This window comes from Populus nigra, chromosome 13 (genome assembly GCF_951802175.1).
Source record: "Populus nigra chromosome 13, ddPopNigr1.1, whole genome shotgun sequence".
Lineage (NCBI taxonomy): Eukaryota > Viridiplantae > Streptophyta > Magnoliopsida > Malpighiales > Salicaceae > Populus > Populus nigra.
This window is the reverse complement of record NC_084864.1, coordinates 3,912,527-3,928,407: the sequence shown is the minus strand read 5'-3', so window position 1 is coordinate 3,928,407 and position 15,881 is coordinate 3,912,527. Positions and strand designations below refer to the sequence as shown.

Below are 15,881 nucleotides of genomic sequence, written 5' to 3'. Positions count from 1 at the left end.
GGTTAAGTCGGGCTTTTTCTAATACTGATTTGAGTTTTAATTTTATCTATATAAATATTTATTATTATATATAATAAAACAAAAAATCAATAATTCAAAGTATTTTTTTTTTTCAACGGAGTAGTTCAATTATGCATGTAGTAGTTATGTTAATATATTTTTTTATTTGGGGTAGATGAAAGGTGGATGTGATTTGTCCCCTACTCATTGGCTATAAATAGCCACGAGAGCGGGAAGAAAAAAAGAGGGGGGAAAAAAAAAAAAGAACGAAAGAAAGAAGAAAGCATTGAAACTACTGCTGTATTTTTTTTCTAGTTTTTCTTAACGAGAGTAGGATATTGTTTTTAAAAAAAAAACAATTTGAAAAATACCAAATATATCCCGATATATCTCAGCCGTTGAAATATTCCAAGATTTGATCTCGTTGCGCCACGTCAGCCGGTGCACCGAGATTTCTGTGTACCGCCACACACCAGATCAACGCTCTGCTCATCCAGACCGTTCGTTCAATCTGCTAATCTAGCCAATCACAGCCATCCGATCATTCCATCCGAGATCCAACGGCGTACAGTGTTCCGCGGTACCGGTGTACCATACACGCGTTCACACTGTAGCGTAATCTCGGAGCCTCTCTCTCCTCTCGCCGGCGACGTTCTCTCTCTCATCCGATCTCCACTTTCCGGCCACCTCTTGCCTCCGCACCACCACAGAAAGGTTTATCCCCTTCTGTAAAGAAAAACCCCGGTGGTTTTCAGCGTTTTATCCGCCTCATCTGGCCGGAAAAAGGCCGCGATTGTCGGCGGCCACCGAAGCTTCAAGTCGTCGATTCTCCTTCGTCAGCCATCAACGACCGACGATACCACCGCCATCAGAATCCTCGTCCTCAGATCTACCAGGATCGACCGTCGTTTGGACAGAAATCTCGCCGGGAAATTTCGCCGCCGCCAACAGTAGCCGCGCGTGAGTCACACGCGCCGCCAGTGGCATTTCCGTAATTTTCGGAGAATTTCGAGGGTATTTCAGTCTTTTACCTATACAGTGATACTCAGGTAAATTTTTTGAGATTTCTAACATTTTTTTATTTTGTATATAAATTTTCTTGCATGTAAAAAAACAATAAAACAAAAAAATATAAAAAACAACGTGGTTCCCGCACCCATTCTATCATATTATTGTTCGTGGATCCAAAGCCCAATTCTCGAATATGGTTATATCCATTTCTCAATAATATCAAAATAAAATTTATTTTTATAAACAAATATTATTTTTCGACACGTCTCTTTTTTAAAAGGACCGATGTCAAAAATGTAAATATCACAAATATGGATTATTTCATTTTTTTTTCTTTTGGTAATTCAGACGTAATTCTCCTTTTTAGGGTTAAAACGTCATATTTTAGACAAGTTTCCTAATTTTTAGGGACTGATGTCATTTTTAACGCGTCTCCTATTTTTAGGGACCGACGTTAATCATTTTAAAAAAGGTAAATTGCCAATATCTATTATTTCTTTTGGTAACCCAGACGTAACTCTCCTTTTTAGGGATAAACGTCAGTATTTTAGACAAGTCTCCTAATTTTTAGGGACTGATGTCATTTTAACGTGTCTCCTATTTTTAGGGACCGACGTTAATCATTTTAAAATAATTACCAATAAGCCCAAAATATAATAGCATTTGAATCAAATAAAAAACACACAAGTAAGGGTAACCTTTCTTTTGAAAGGATGTTTTAAGGGTGGTGTCTACCTTCCCTTAATCATAACTAACCCCGTACCCGACTCTCTGGAACCAGTGTCTAATTTGGGATTTCTAGTTCCCTCAAATTACTAGATGGCGACTCCAATAAAATCTTTGTTTCCCCCAATCGAGAAAAAAACCCTTTTTGTTAAATAAACCAAAAGAGCGGGAGCCGTCGCCTGACGTCGTGTATCGACAGAATGGCGACTCCACTGGGGACTTAGGGTTGAGCCAACTGCTTGTGTTTGCTTTTCATTTACTTTTTTATTGCTTTTTATTTTTGGGTATTTATTTTATTTGCAGTATTTATTTTATGCAATATCTACTGTGATTCTTTTTAATTTTTCATATTGCCACATGCATGCATGTTTATTTATTTATGTCTTCACACACTTGACGGTGAACAAAAAAAGCTCTGGACCCGAGCTTGTCCTTTTTAAGATTAGAAAAGAAAGATTCAGGTGGCAAGTGTGACTTATGTCCACTGATGCTCATTTGGACTTTCGCTTGGATTGTAACTCACCCTATGCAACGGGTATTGTGGAAATTTTTTCCCATACTCATGTTGTATAAGGTTAAGAGGCCGATTACTCCATGGGTAATTCGGGCAATCTAAGAACCAAAGAATATCTTTAAGGATAGATTAAACCGAACCAAATCTTATAAGCTAGATCCTATCAATTAGGATATACCCTTTAAGACACAAACAAATGTCAATGCATTCACATACATGTTCATATACATTTCATATTCTCATTAAATCTCCACCGATCCTTATAGGAAGTGTGAGATGGAAAAAGGCAATACTATTGAGGAATTTTTGACCAGATCAGAATTGAGCCAACATGATGAAGGGGATTGTTTGCCATCAGAATTTGAGTCTCAGTTGCCAGAGCATGTTAAATTAGATGACAGACCACTTGGTACAGGACAACTGCTAGATTGCTGGGAAAAGTTATCCTCTCATGATCAAATCACTTTTCAGAAACAATATGGGGATCTATCATATTTACTGAAGATTAGGGTCCAACATGCTTGTTTTCAGGCCATGATAGGGTTTTGGGATCCAGAATATCGGTGCTTCACATTTGATACTGTGGATATGACTCCTACTATCGAGGAGTATGAATCCCTGCTAAATTGTCCCAAGTCAGAAAAGGTGTACTTTTACACACCTATAGAGCATGCACTTTCTAACTTTGCTTGGATTACCCAGACAGACTGTCAACTAGCAAAATCACATGCAACTAAACGAGGAAATAGCCAAGGTTGGTTTTGGAATGAACTAGAAGCCATATTCAAGAGGAGATTACATGATGAAAGCAATGAAATTCGATTGAGAATTTTGGCCTTAGGCATATATGGTTTGGTTCTTTTCCCATCTGCCGAGGGGATGATCGATTTTGAGGCTGTTAATGTATTCAAAAATGTGGCGGCCCTTAAAATTAACCCTGCTACAGCAATATTGGCAGAAACTTTCTCATCCTTGAATTATTGTAGAAAAGCCGGAAGGGGTCGTTTAAGATGTTGTTTGCAGTTGTTATTTGTCTGGACTGTGAGTCATATGATCGAGGGGAAGATTTCAGGTTTGGTTGGTACCCCATGGCATCTTTATTCTAAGCTGGAGAATTTTGCTGAAAAACATTTGCATGAAGTAGGAAGAACCACATGGGAATCAATGTTCCTAAGTCTAAGTAAATCTCAATTTCATTGGAGAAGTCGATACTCTTATTTCAAATCTTATCTGGCATACTGTGGTGAGTACCCATGGGTTCCGTTGATAGGAGCCCGCTGCTGTATTAGTTACTGTCCCAACATGGTTTTACGACAATTTGGATTTGAGCAGTTTATTCCAAGGACCACCAAACTGGGAACATTTTATGAAGATTTCAAGACCTCAAAGAAATTATTGGAGTCAGTGAAGAAGGCATGGAAACATCCTGGTAGGGTTACTTCTGCTAAGAGAGTAGAAGGAAAAACAACTGAAGGATATCCAATATGGCAAAAGAAGAGAGGGAAAGGGTACAAAGTTCCTCCTTTTGAAGGGCCACCCAGGTCTGTGATTCAGTCTGCTGAAGACATACACGAAGAAGTTCGCGCCCAACAAGAATCTTATAACCTAAGTTTGAATGCTGAAGTGGAAGAGTTATGGGCTAAAAAAAGAAAGTTAGAATCTAATCTCGCCGTTCGAGAGAAAACTTTGGCTATCATACAACAAGAAAAGGATGACTTGTCAGCTCAGCTACAACATCAACAACTTCAGTTCCAGCAATTACAAGAAAAATATGTACTTTTGTCAGAAGATAAGAGGAAGCAAGATGTCAACATGAAGAGATGGGTTAAAAGAGCATCAAAAGCTGAGGAAATGGTATTAAAATTGGAAGAGAAAAATGGATCACTTCAAGAGCAACATCAAAATCAAGATTTAGTCATTGCCAATTTAGATAAGCATGTCGACCATTTGCTTTCTGTTGAGCAAACCTTATCATCGGAAAAAGAAAATGCAGAAAGAGAAGCAGAACGTTGGGCTTCTGAAGCTATGCGCTATCATGTACAAGCAGATGATGCCAAGAATTATGCTTTAGGATTACGAGGCCTAGCCCAACAAGTAGCAGATGGTGAGCCAATGACTAGAAATGAATTCCATCAGTTTTTTGGTTTGATCAGAGATGGAATTAATGAGATCTCAGCATATGACGGTCCAAGGCTTTGGAAAGATTGACTTGTTGCGATTTTAATTTTGTAAATTAATAAAAGACCAGTTTGTCATCTTTTCATCATGAGAAATGTTTATTTTGATTCTGATTTATGGCATCAAATTTCTCCCCTAAATCGGTTCAAGTCCCTGTAGGTTTGGAGTCCTCAGTGAGAACTTTCTTAAGAGAATCTGATCTGGTCTGTTCCTTAAGTTAAAAGAAAATTGGAAACAAATAACAAGCATGCATAAGTCATATGACATTTTGCATTCCATTTGTGCATTTCATTTATTTTTCTCGCATTCACTCAGGTTGAAATATAGGTCCCCCAAAAGACCATAAAATTCATTACACTCGACTACGAAGGAAAATAATGGAGAACGAAGAAAGAGCACATCTAGAGGCTCATTACCAAAGGGAGTTGGAGAGCATGAAAAATGATATTACACGACTTACAAGTCTACTCGAGCAGGCCCTAGCATCCAAGTCCATAGAAAATACCTCTACTCAGCCAGCAGTCGCAACTCCATCTGGATCTATGCCAGCAGCTCCTTTTGTATTCACGTCTCAAAATTTAGGGGCAAATCCCTCTTTATTTGAACAACAGTCCACTACCAATGTTCCACCAGCACAAGTGCCGGTTACTGTAAACTTGACAGCTGATGACCCACGTATGATGAAATTCTCTAAACATGTTGATTATGAGAAGTTGACCGCTCTAGAAGACAGATTGAGGGCAGTCGAAGGGGCAGACTTATATGATCCTGTTCATGCGGCAGAGATGTGTTTAGTTCCAAATGTAGTTGTACCCAAAGAATTTAGGGTACCAGAATTCATCAAGTATACTGGAACTGAATGCCCAGTCACACATCTTAAATCTTATTGCAATAAGATGGCAGAAGTAGTGAATGATGAGAAACTTCTCATCCATTTCTTTCAAGACAGTCTTTCTGGATCGGCACTAAGTTGGTATACAAGGCTAGATAATACCAAGATCAGAAAATGGAAAGATTTGGTAAAAGCTTTTGTGGAGCAGTACAAATTCAACATGGAGGTAGCCCCGGACAGGTCAAGCTTGTTAGTCATGGAGAAAGGCAACAAAGAGACTGTAAGAGAATACGCTTTGAGATGGCGCGAAAAAGCATCTCATGTTCAACCCTCTTTGTTAGAAAAAGAAATGGTCACTTTGTTTTCCAACACTTTTAAATCTCCTTATTTTGAACACCTAGTGGGTAGTTCAGCTCAACATTTCTATGATGCTGTAACTATCGCTGAGAGGATAGAACAAGCAATAAGAATGGGGAGAATGTTAGAGCCTACTGAGAAGAAAGGCTTTACTGGGAAAAAGAAGGATTCTGAGGTGAACAACGTGGAAGGAGTGTATAAGGGTAAGAAGAAAAATTACCATCATTATAACTTTCAAATACCTACCCAACAAGTTGCAAGTGTAAACTTCACTAAGCCTTTCCCTACCAACCAACAAAACCCACCAAATGACCAACAAAGTAACCAAATTGTTAATCCTCCAAGAAGGAACTTTCAAAGAACCCAAGAACGATTGCCACCATTACCACTTCCCTTGGGAGAAATGTATTCAAAGTTGTTGAGTATTGGGCAAGTGGCTCCTGTTCCCTTAACCCCACTGCAACCTCCATACCCAAATTGGTATAAGCCGGATCTGACATGTGAGTATCATGCTGGCATTGCTGGGCATAACATTGAAAGCTGTAATGCATTTAAAAACAAGCTTCTGCAATTGATAAAAGCTGGATGGATAACTTTTGATGATGCACCGAATGTGAATTCTAACCCTTTACCCAATCATGCTGCAAGTAGTGGAGGGGTAAATGCTGTAGGAGTAGAGGGTAAGAAGGAAAGAGTTTTGAGGGTTTCCATGGAAAGACTGTACGGTATGATGGTACAGTCTGGATATTTACTTGAGGTTGAACCAGTGATGAATGAAAATAATTACTGTAAGTTTCATGGCGAGGTGGGACATCACATTGATGATTGTCAAGAATTTCACCAGGAAGTGAAAAGGATGCTGACTTTCGGCATGATAAGGATAGAGAATGAAGAAGAAAGCAGTGAAGTTGGGATGATAGGCTGTCAGGAGAAAAAAATGGAGGTTTGTAGACTCCAACCAACTGTGGGTGGTCCACCAAAACTAATCCTGACTAAACCTGTGTGCATAAATAGTGGAAGTTATGGCGCAATGCCTTACAATTATGGATATTCTTTCAACATTAAGGATCCTACTCCTATCTTCCATACTGAAATCGGTGGTTTAACTCGAAGTGGTCGGTGTTTTACACCAGAAGAATTGGAGAGGCAGAGGAAAGCTAAAGGAAAAGAAATAGTTGATGCTTTTAAAGGTATGGAAGTGAACAAACCTATAAGTGAAGATGAGTCTAATGAATTTCTGAAGTTGATGAAGCATAGTGAGTATAGTGTGGTAGATCAGTTGAAGAAAACTCCTGCTAGAATCTCTTTAATGTCACTTATCTTGAGTTCTGAATTACACCGTAAAGCATTACAAAAGGTGTTGAATGAAGCATATGTGCCCCAAGATATTACTCAGGATACAATGGAACATTTGGTGGGAAGAATTCAAGCCTCTAATTACTTATACTTCACTGAAGATGAGCTAGACCCGGAAGGGACTGGGCATAACAAGCCTTTGTACATCACCGTGAAATGTAAGGATTGTCTGATCGGCAAAGTGCTTGTGGATAATGGTTCAGCTCTGAATGTGCTACCAAGGCATATGCTAGATGAGATGCCAATTGATGCTACTTATATGAGGCCAAGCACTATGACAGCTAGAGCATATGATGGTTCCCCTAGACAGGTAATAGGGACCATTGACATTGAATTGTTTGTAGGGCCTCAGATGTTTTTGGTAACCCTACAAGTAATGGATATACATCCTTCATATAGCATGTTATTGGGGAGACCATGGATACACGCCTCTGGGGCTGTGACATCATCTCTACACCAATGTCTGAAGTACATTATCAATGGTACTTTAGTGAAAGTTAAGGCAGAAGAAACCTTGTCCATGATAAGAAATGTGTCAGTCCCTTATATTGAAGCAGAAGATTGCAAAGATGGAAATCTCCATGCCTTCGAGATTGTGAACACTGAATGGGTACCAGAGAATACGGTGCTGAGAAGACCAATTATTTCTGATACTTCCAGAATGATAGCTAAGTGTTTTTTGAAACATGGGCTACCATTCCAGAATGCTTCACTTACTGGAAGTTTTAAGGGAGTCAACATGATGAAAGTTAAGGCTGCTGATCAGAGGTTTGGGCTTGGCTTTAAGCCTAAGAAAGATGATTACAAGAGAGCTGCTAGGATTAAGCGAGAAAGAAGGTTGGCCAGAATGGAAGGAAGAAAGCCAGAAGAAGAAGACATTGTAATCCCACCCATCCATGTTTCTTTCCCAAAGTCAGCATATGTAATGAAACCTGAAAACATGATAGAAGTCTTGGGACAGAAACTTGCCGTCATGGACATCAACAATGTAGAGGAAGGTGAAGGAAAAGGCTGGAATTATAATGATGAGCCGAAAACAACAGAAGAAGATGAGTTGTTACCTCAGTTAACTGTCCACTCTCTAGAAGAGGCTCCAACCAATACCTTTGTGCGAAAGCTTTCAGTTGATGAAGTATTCCAGAATTGGGAGATTGAAGAAGCCCCAGTTGTTTTCAAGAAGTAATGATTAAGCGTCTATTCGCTTTTATGTGCTTTGTGTGCTTTCCTTTGAAGTTTGCTTTGTGTTTTTGTACCTAGTTGGAAATCTTGGCTCAAGATGTCAACATAAGGTCTTTTTATAATTATTGAGCTAACTTTTAAATATTATTGAGATCGTGCATTTTCCTCAACATTTGTTATCTTATTTTGCTTTGTTTGACTACAAGATATGCATTTACACTATAAACACCTTCCGCTTTCAGGAATCCTGAAAATGAATCCTCCATAAATCCACAAACATATTGCATTGAAAATGAATGGCCAAACTTTGATAAGGATGTGATTGCAATGGATGAAGAGGAATGGAATGAAGATGATATGAAAGAGTTTACTAGACGGGTAGAACAGTCCGAGCATGCTTGGAAATCTGCAAAAGAAGAATTAGAGGTGATAAATGTAGGCACAGAACAAGATAAAAGAGAGCTAAAGATTGGAACTCTGATTACCACAGAAGAAAGATGTAGTTTAACAGCACTACTACAAGAGTATACGGATGTGTTTGCCTGGTCTTATGCAGATATGCCTGGTCTAGACATTGATATTGTAGTACACAGAGTGCCTCTGATAGAAGGATGTAAACCTGTTAAGCAGAAATTGAGAAGAACTCGCCCGGATATTCTACTCAAGGTCAAAGCAGAGATAGAGAAGCAGTGGGATGCCGGTTTTCTAGAAGTTATTAAATACCCTCAATGGGTATCTAACATAGTGGTAGTCCCAAAAAAGGATGACAAAATCAGAGTATGTGTAGACTTCAGGGATCTAAACAAAGCTAGTCCCAAGGATGATTTTCCTTTGCCTCACATAGATGTTCTGGTGGACAATGCTGCTAAGAGTTCAACTTATTCCTTCATGGACGGATTCTCCGGGTATAACCAGATTAAAATGGCTGAAGAAGATAAAGAGAAGACCACTTTTGTCACACCATGGGGAACATTTTGTTACAAAGTGATGCCATTCGGATTAAAGAATGCTGGAGCCACATATCAAAGGGCAATGGTGACGCTTTTCCATGATATGATGCATAAAGAGATTGAAGTGTATGTGGATGATATGATTGCCAAGTCTAAGAACGGAGAAGATCATGTTCAGGTTCTAAGAAAATTATTTGATAGACTAAGGAAGTATCAGTTGAAGCTGAATCCTGCAAAATGCTCATTTGGGGTAAAGTCTGGAAAGTTGTTGGGATTTGTGATAAGCAATAAAGGAATAGAGGTCGATCCTGATAAAGTGAAAGCAATTCAGGCAATGACAATTCCTAAAACTGAGAAAGAAGTAAGAGGTTTCTTAGGACGTTTGAACTACATCGCTCGATTCATATCTCAGTTAACAACAACATGCGAGCCAATCTTTCGATTACTTCGGAAAAAGAATCCTGGTACATGGGACAACGACTGTCAAGAGGCTTTTGACAAAATAAAGCAATACTTACAGAATCCACCTTTGTTAGTGCCACCTGTGCCTGGAAGACCTTTGATCTTGTATTTGACAGTAACCGAGGTAGCAATGGGTTGTGTGTTAGGACAACAGGATGAGTCTGGAAGAAAGGAGCAAGCTATCTATTATCTGAGTAAGAAGTTTACCGATTGTGAATCCAGATATACTATGACTGAGAAGCTATGTTGTGCCCTTGTGTGGAGTACGAAGCGTCTTCGACAATATATGTTGTATTATACCACCTGGTTGATCTCAAAAATGGATCCGCTTAAGTACATCTTTGAGAAACCTTACTTGTCAAGCCGAATAGCAAGGTGGCAAGTAATGTTGGCAGAGTATGACATTGTATACAAGACAAGAACATCTGTAAAGGGAAGTGTAATTGCTGATCATTTAGCAGATAATGCTATCAAAGATTATGAGCCTTTGAAATTTGACTTCCCGGATGAGGATGTGTTGATAGTCGAAGAAGACAAAGAGAAGAATGATTGGTGGATCATGTATTTTGATGGGGCAGTGAATGTATCCGGCAATGGAGCAGGGGCTGTGGTAATCTCACCTGATAAGAAGCAATATCCTATCTCGATCAAGCTACAATTTGAATGTACTAACAATACTGCTGAATATGAGGCTTGTATCCTTGGCTTAGAAGCTGCTTTAGAGATGAAGATAAAGAAGCTTGATATCTATGGGGATTCAATGTTAATAATCTGTCAAGTGAAAGGCGAATGGCAGACCAAAGAAGAAAAATTGATACCCTATCAACAATATCTCTCAAAACTGACTGAGGGTTTTGATGAGATAGATTTTACCCATATGGGAAGAGACAAAAACCAGTTTGCTGATGCTTTGGCAACCTTAGCTTCTATGGCCAAAACTGATTACGGCATCAGGGTACAACCAATCTGCATTGAGATTAGAAATTTTCCAGCTCATTGTTGTGCAATTGAAGGAGAAGTAGATGGGAACCCATGGTTTTATGACATCAAGCGGTTTATCCAATATCAAGAGTATCCCTTGGGGGTATCTAAAGCAGATATGAAGACCTTGAGACGGTTAGCCATGGAATTTTACCTGGATGGAGAAATTCTATATAAAAGATCATTCAATGGGGCTTTACTAAGATGTCTAGATGAAATCGAAGCTAAGGTAGCATTGCAAGAAATTCATGAAGGAATTTGTGCAACTCATGCAAGTGGGCATATGATGGCCAGACAACTGCAACGATCTGGATACTTCTGGATGACCATGGAGAAAGATTGCATTGATTATGTCAGAAAATGCCATAAATGTCAGGTGTATAGTGATAAGATAAATGCACCTTCAGCTCCTCTATTCAATATGACATCACCATGGCCATTTGCAATGTGGGGAATAGATGTGATTGGCCCAATCAACCCAAAGGCCAGCAATAGGCATCAATTTATCTTAGTAGCCATTGATTATTTCACAAAGTGGGTGGAGGCCAGCTCTTATGCTCATGTAACTCAAAAGGTGGTCAAGTGTTTCATTGAGAAAGATTTGATTTGTCGGTACGGTTCACCTGAGAAGATAGTGACCGACAACGCCCAAAATTTTAATGGGAAAATAATCACAGAATTGTGTGTGAAGTGGAAAATTAAACACTCAAACTCGTCTCCTTACAGACCGAAGATGAATGGTGCTGTCGAAGCTGCAAACAAGAATATCAAGAAGATTATCCAGAAGATGGTAGTCACTTATAAGGATTGGCATGAGATGCTTCCCTTCGCTCTACATGCGTATCGCACAGCAGTAAGGACATCTACTGGAGCTACACCTTACTCATTAGTATTTGGGATGGAGGCGGTGATGCCTTTGGAAATAGAAATTCCATCTTTGAGAGTACTACTGGAATCTGAACTAGAAGAAGCTGAATGGGCTAAAGTGAGATACGAGCAGCTAAACATGATAAGTGAGAAGAGGTTGGCTGCAATTTGTCATCACCAGTTATACCAAAGAAGGATGGCCAAAGCATATGACCGGAAAGTCCGACCAAGGGAATTCAAAGAAGGGGATCTTGTACTAAGAAAAATCTTACCATTACCAAGTGAGGATAGAAGCAAGTGGGCACCGAACTATGAAGGCCCATATGTAGTGAAGAAAGCATTCTCTGGAGGGGCCCTGTTGTTAACTAGAATGGATGGAGATGATGTATCTAGGCCTGTGAACTCTGATTCTGTGAAAAAGTATTATGTATGATGTGTTTCATCCAATCATAATCAATTAAATAAAGTTTGGCCAGGAAATTCTCTTTGCATATACCTCACCAAAAACCCATGCATGATCTCAATGGCTCAACAATTTGATCTTTCAAACCTTTTTACAGGAGAACCCATTCTTCTTAAATGAGATTTTAAAAGAACTGATTTTGTTTGTTGATTTCCATGAAATAAATCAATGATTTGTTTAGGATGATGTTCAGAGCAATTCCCTTTAAAGAGATGACCAAACAAGTCCAAAACATACAATTGGAACAACTATCATTCAAATTATGCCTTGGATTTACATTTTATCAGCATGAATAATGATTGGTAATATATTAGTTGTCATGGACTCGCAACACATGGTATCTTATAAATCCAAAGCATTACGCTGGATGTGGACAACGTTTATTGGTTTGAACTGAGTTTACTTGAAATGAGGAAAGGCCATCTTTGATATTCCTTTCACTTTCTTTAAAATTATCCTTTGGAGTCCCAATTTGAGCTGAGTCTATTTAAAACTTTTTCTTTCATAAGAACCTGAATTGAGATCACACCCTACACTAGGGGGCAAAAAGAGAGAAATGATCATGAAAATCGTCTTGAAAGCATGTGAGCTTATAAAGTCTGACAACAAAGACAATTGAGAGAATTCCCAACAAATATGGGAATTCCCAACAAAGACAATTGAGAGAATTCCCAACAAATATGGGAATAAAAAAAAAAAACACAAAAGTTCCTAATTTGGAATATTTAGTATCATTTTTGTTGTCAAGATAGCAAAAGAAAAGGCTAAGATAAGATAATAGTGATCTATAGTTTTTTTTTAAGCCCTTAAACACTCTTTTGAGCTTATACAATACTCTTTCTTTTATAGCCTTGAGCCATAAAATACATTACGTGTCTTGAAAGTCCTTTCTAATCAAGTAAGCAACCTGGATCAATAAACTGTGTTCTCAAAATATAAGAGACTTTTCCATAAAGAGTTATGGCGTAGCAAATAATTACTCGTTATTATTCATGCTATCAAAATAAAAAGGCAAATTGTTCCTTTTCTCTCAAAATACATTCAAGCAATCGCTTGAACACCTTGAAAACCCAAGCAGAAGGTCATCTCATCACTTACCTTCATCTGAGATTACTTTTACTAAGACCTTTACTAAGAGATTTGACATAAAGCCCCAAAATTGCCTGAACATTGTTATAAACAGACATTGGAGGTTTCAGTTTTCAAGAACAAAATAGATCTTTTGAAGCATCATTTTTGAAAAAGGTTTCCTTTGTAAGAAAAAATGAACATGTGACACACTACAAGGCACTGTTGAGAAATCAGAGATTTTAATGACAACAAGAGCAAAGGAGGAAATGAAATAAGGCAGTTAATTCTCCTAGAGGGGCAGAGAAGCAGCTACCAGATCCCTAATGGCACAAAGAAATTTGCTTCCTTAGTGGAAAATACACATGATAAATCTGTAGATCTCGCCTAACATGAGAACTGAAACAGTATGATTTGCAGTATCTGTGAAAGGAGATTGTTGACTCTCACAATATGATCAGTTAGACAACAAGATGACTTCTACATCTTCAGTAAGAGGAATGTATATGAAAATCCCAGGTAAAGCGGGATAATCCTCATATTTTGATCATATAAATTGGTTACAGAATCCTCAATAATGAGAATGTTGCCAATAGAACAATGTTGGGCCAAGGAGAAGTTAATGCTCTCAGTAAAGTAACCAATAGAGAAAGGTGCAGTGATTGTTGGGAAACTCAAACAAAGCTTATCTTAGAAAATGAGCGACATGGGTCGGCTTGAGTAGATTTGAAGGATGTGTGAATCAGAAGAGCTCACTAAAAATCAAGATCAAGATCCTCAAACAAGATGAACGGGGGACCTATGTTTTAAAAAAAAAGACAAGTAAGATGCATTGCATATCATCTAACTCCACATGCATTGCATATTTGTTTTACAGATATTTCATAAAACAATATCCCCACTGGGATCCAACGAGACTCACATGAATTGAAGTTCTTTTAAATCACATCAAATATGGCGATTCCATAAAAGCAAAATTCATAAATGAAGACAAGAAAGATAGATTTTTATTCATGGGAAAAGGGGTTTACAAGTACAAATGTTAAACAGTGCGAGGACGATCAGGGATATTTTCATCTTGATTGTTAATCATGCCTCGAAATTCCTCAAATTGTTTATGCATACGCTCCATCTCTTCCTCGAACTCAAGGTGTCGGGTGTTAACATAGTCCCGCCAAAAGTCAACACGTGTATTCAGCTCTTGGTTCCTCCTCTCCAAGTTGTTTCTGTGACGTCTCTCATCACGGAGTCTATTCCTTAAATTCTCAATCTGATGATGGAGATCAAGAACCTGAGTATTCAACTCAAGTCTTCTGGCATGAAGACGCTCTGCAACGTTCACCAAAGACGAAGTAGCTCTGATACTGAGAGCAAGTGACTGATTCACCGCTTCAATATCGGTCCTGGCAGCTAGCATTATTTCATCACGAGGAAGGATCATGTCTCTAGCCACGGCTACAGCAATATCTTCATTGTCCATTACAGTATCCTCTATTGTAACCGGACGACCATTCACTTCAAAGGTAGTACGCCAAACTGCAGGCTCTACTGCTGCAGGAACAGGGTTTGGGTTAGCATTGGAAGAAGAGGAAGACATGATTAAAGCTTCAAAAGTTAAGAACTTTGAGAGTATTGAAAATGCAAGAAGTTGATGATGTCTTTTGCCAAATACTGCGTGATTTATAAGGAATTTACTCCTACCATCATTTTGAACGGCAGCTCAAATCTCAACTGTACATACAGTACTTTCTTGGGAAGCTTTCCTCATTTTTGGGATCCACAAATCAGATCTCAACCGTACATACATGACTTCCTTGAGAAGCTTTCCTCATTTTTGAGATTTACAAATCAGATCTCAACCGTACATACATGACTTCCTTGAGAAGCTTTCCTCATTTTTGAGATTTACAAATCAGATCTCAACCGTACATACAAGACTTTCTTGAGAAGCTTTCCTCGTCTTTGGGATCCAATTACAAATCAAATCCCAACCGTACATACAAGACTTTCTTGAGAAGATTTAATCATCTCTGAGATCGATTTACAAATCAGATTTCAACCATACAGGTATGGCTTCTTTTAGAATTTTTCATCAACCTTGAAGCTCATTGTTGAAATCACTTTCATGTATTTCACAAAATTATATTGAAATCACTTTCAAGTACTTTCAATTAGACCACTTGCGAGTTTCTTCGCATTTTATCATCGGGCAGGTCGCCTGGAACAATTAGACCACTTGCGAGTTTCCTCGCATTTTACTATCGGGCAGGTCGCCTGGAACAATTAGACCACTTGCGAGTTTCCTCGCATTTTCACCATCGGGCAGGTCGCCTGGAACAATTAGACCACTTGCGAGTTTCCTCGCATTTTATCATCAGGGTGGTCACTTGGAAAATAAGACCAATGTTGAAATCACTTTCATGTATTTCACAAAAAAAATCAATTTTTGAAATCACTTTCATGTATTTCACAAGACTAAGGTTGAAATCACTTTCATGTATTTCACAAAAAAAAAAAAAAAAAAAAAAAATCAATTTTGAAATCACTTTCATGTATTTCACAATGCTAATCTGAAATCACTTTCATGTATTTCACAACATTAATCTGAAGTCACTTCCATGTATTTCACAAGATCAATATTGAAAACACTTTCATGTTTTTCACTTGGGCAGGTCGCCCATAACAATTAGACCAACCGAACAATCTGTGCATTTTTCAACACTTCCATCGTTTTTCTTTACAAAACTTACTATGCAAAGTCAAAAGAAAATGAATTTTCCAATGCCTTTGCACCGTAAGCATTGTAAAGAGGGGGCAACTGTTGTAACCCAATTTTGGATCCACCAAGATTTTCTCGAATGTTATTTTATTTCTATTATTATTTATAAAAATCCAAAAAAATTAAGAAAAAAGTTTAAAAATTCAAAAATATACTTT

The 15,881-nt window shown here is 38.3% G+C and overlaps 1 protein-coding gene across 1 annotated transcript; it reads left to right on the top strand.

The window, feature by feature from the left end:
• The first annotated feature begins 259 nt into the window (after positions 1–259).
• Positions 260–15,098, top strand: LOC133671509 (uncharacterized). The gene is made up of 3 exons (XM_062092279.1): positions 260–1,049; positions 4,745–8,153; positions 8,396–15,098. Exons 2-3 carry the CDS (start codon positions 4,807–4,809, stop codon positions 11,844–11,846), a joined length of 6,798 nt encoding a protein of 2,265 aa, XP_061948263.1. The 5' UTR covers positions 260–1,049; positions 4,745–4,806; the 3' UTR covers positions 11,847–15,098.
• Positions 15,099–15,881: the final 783 nt, after the last annotated feature.

Bases quoted from the DNA above. Each gene is read 5' to 3' on its own strand.
- LOC133671509 (XM_062092279.1), top strand. From the start codon at position 4,807: ATGGAGAACGAAGAAAGAGCACATCTAGAGGCTCATTACCAAAGGGAG. The intron at 8,154-8,395 runs GTAATGATTAAG...TTCCGCTTTCAG, and splicing joins GCCCCAGTTGTTTTCAAGAA to GAATCCTGAAAATGAATCCT.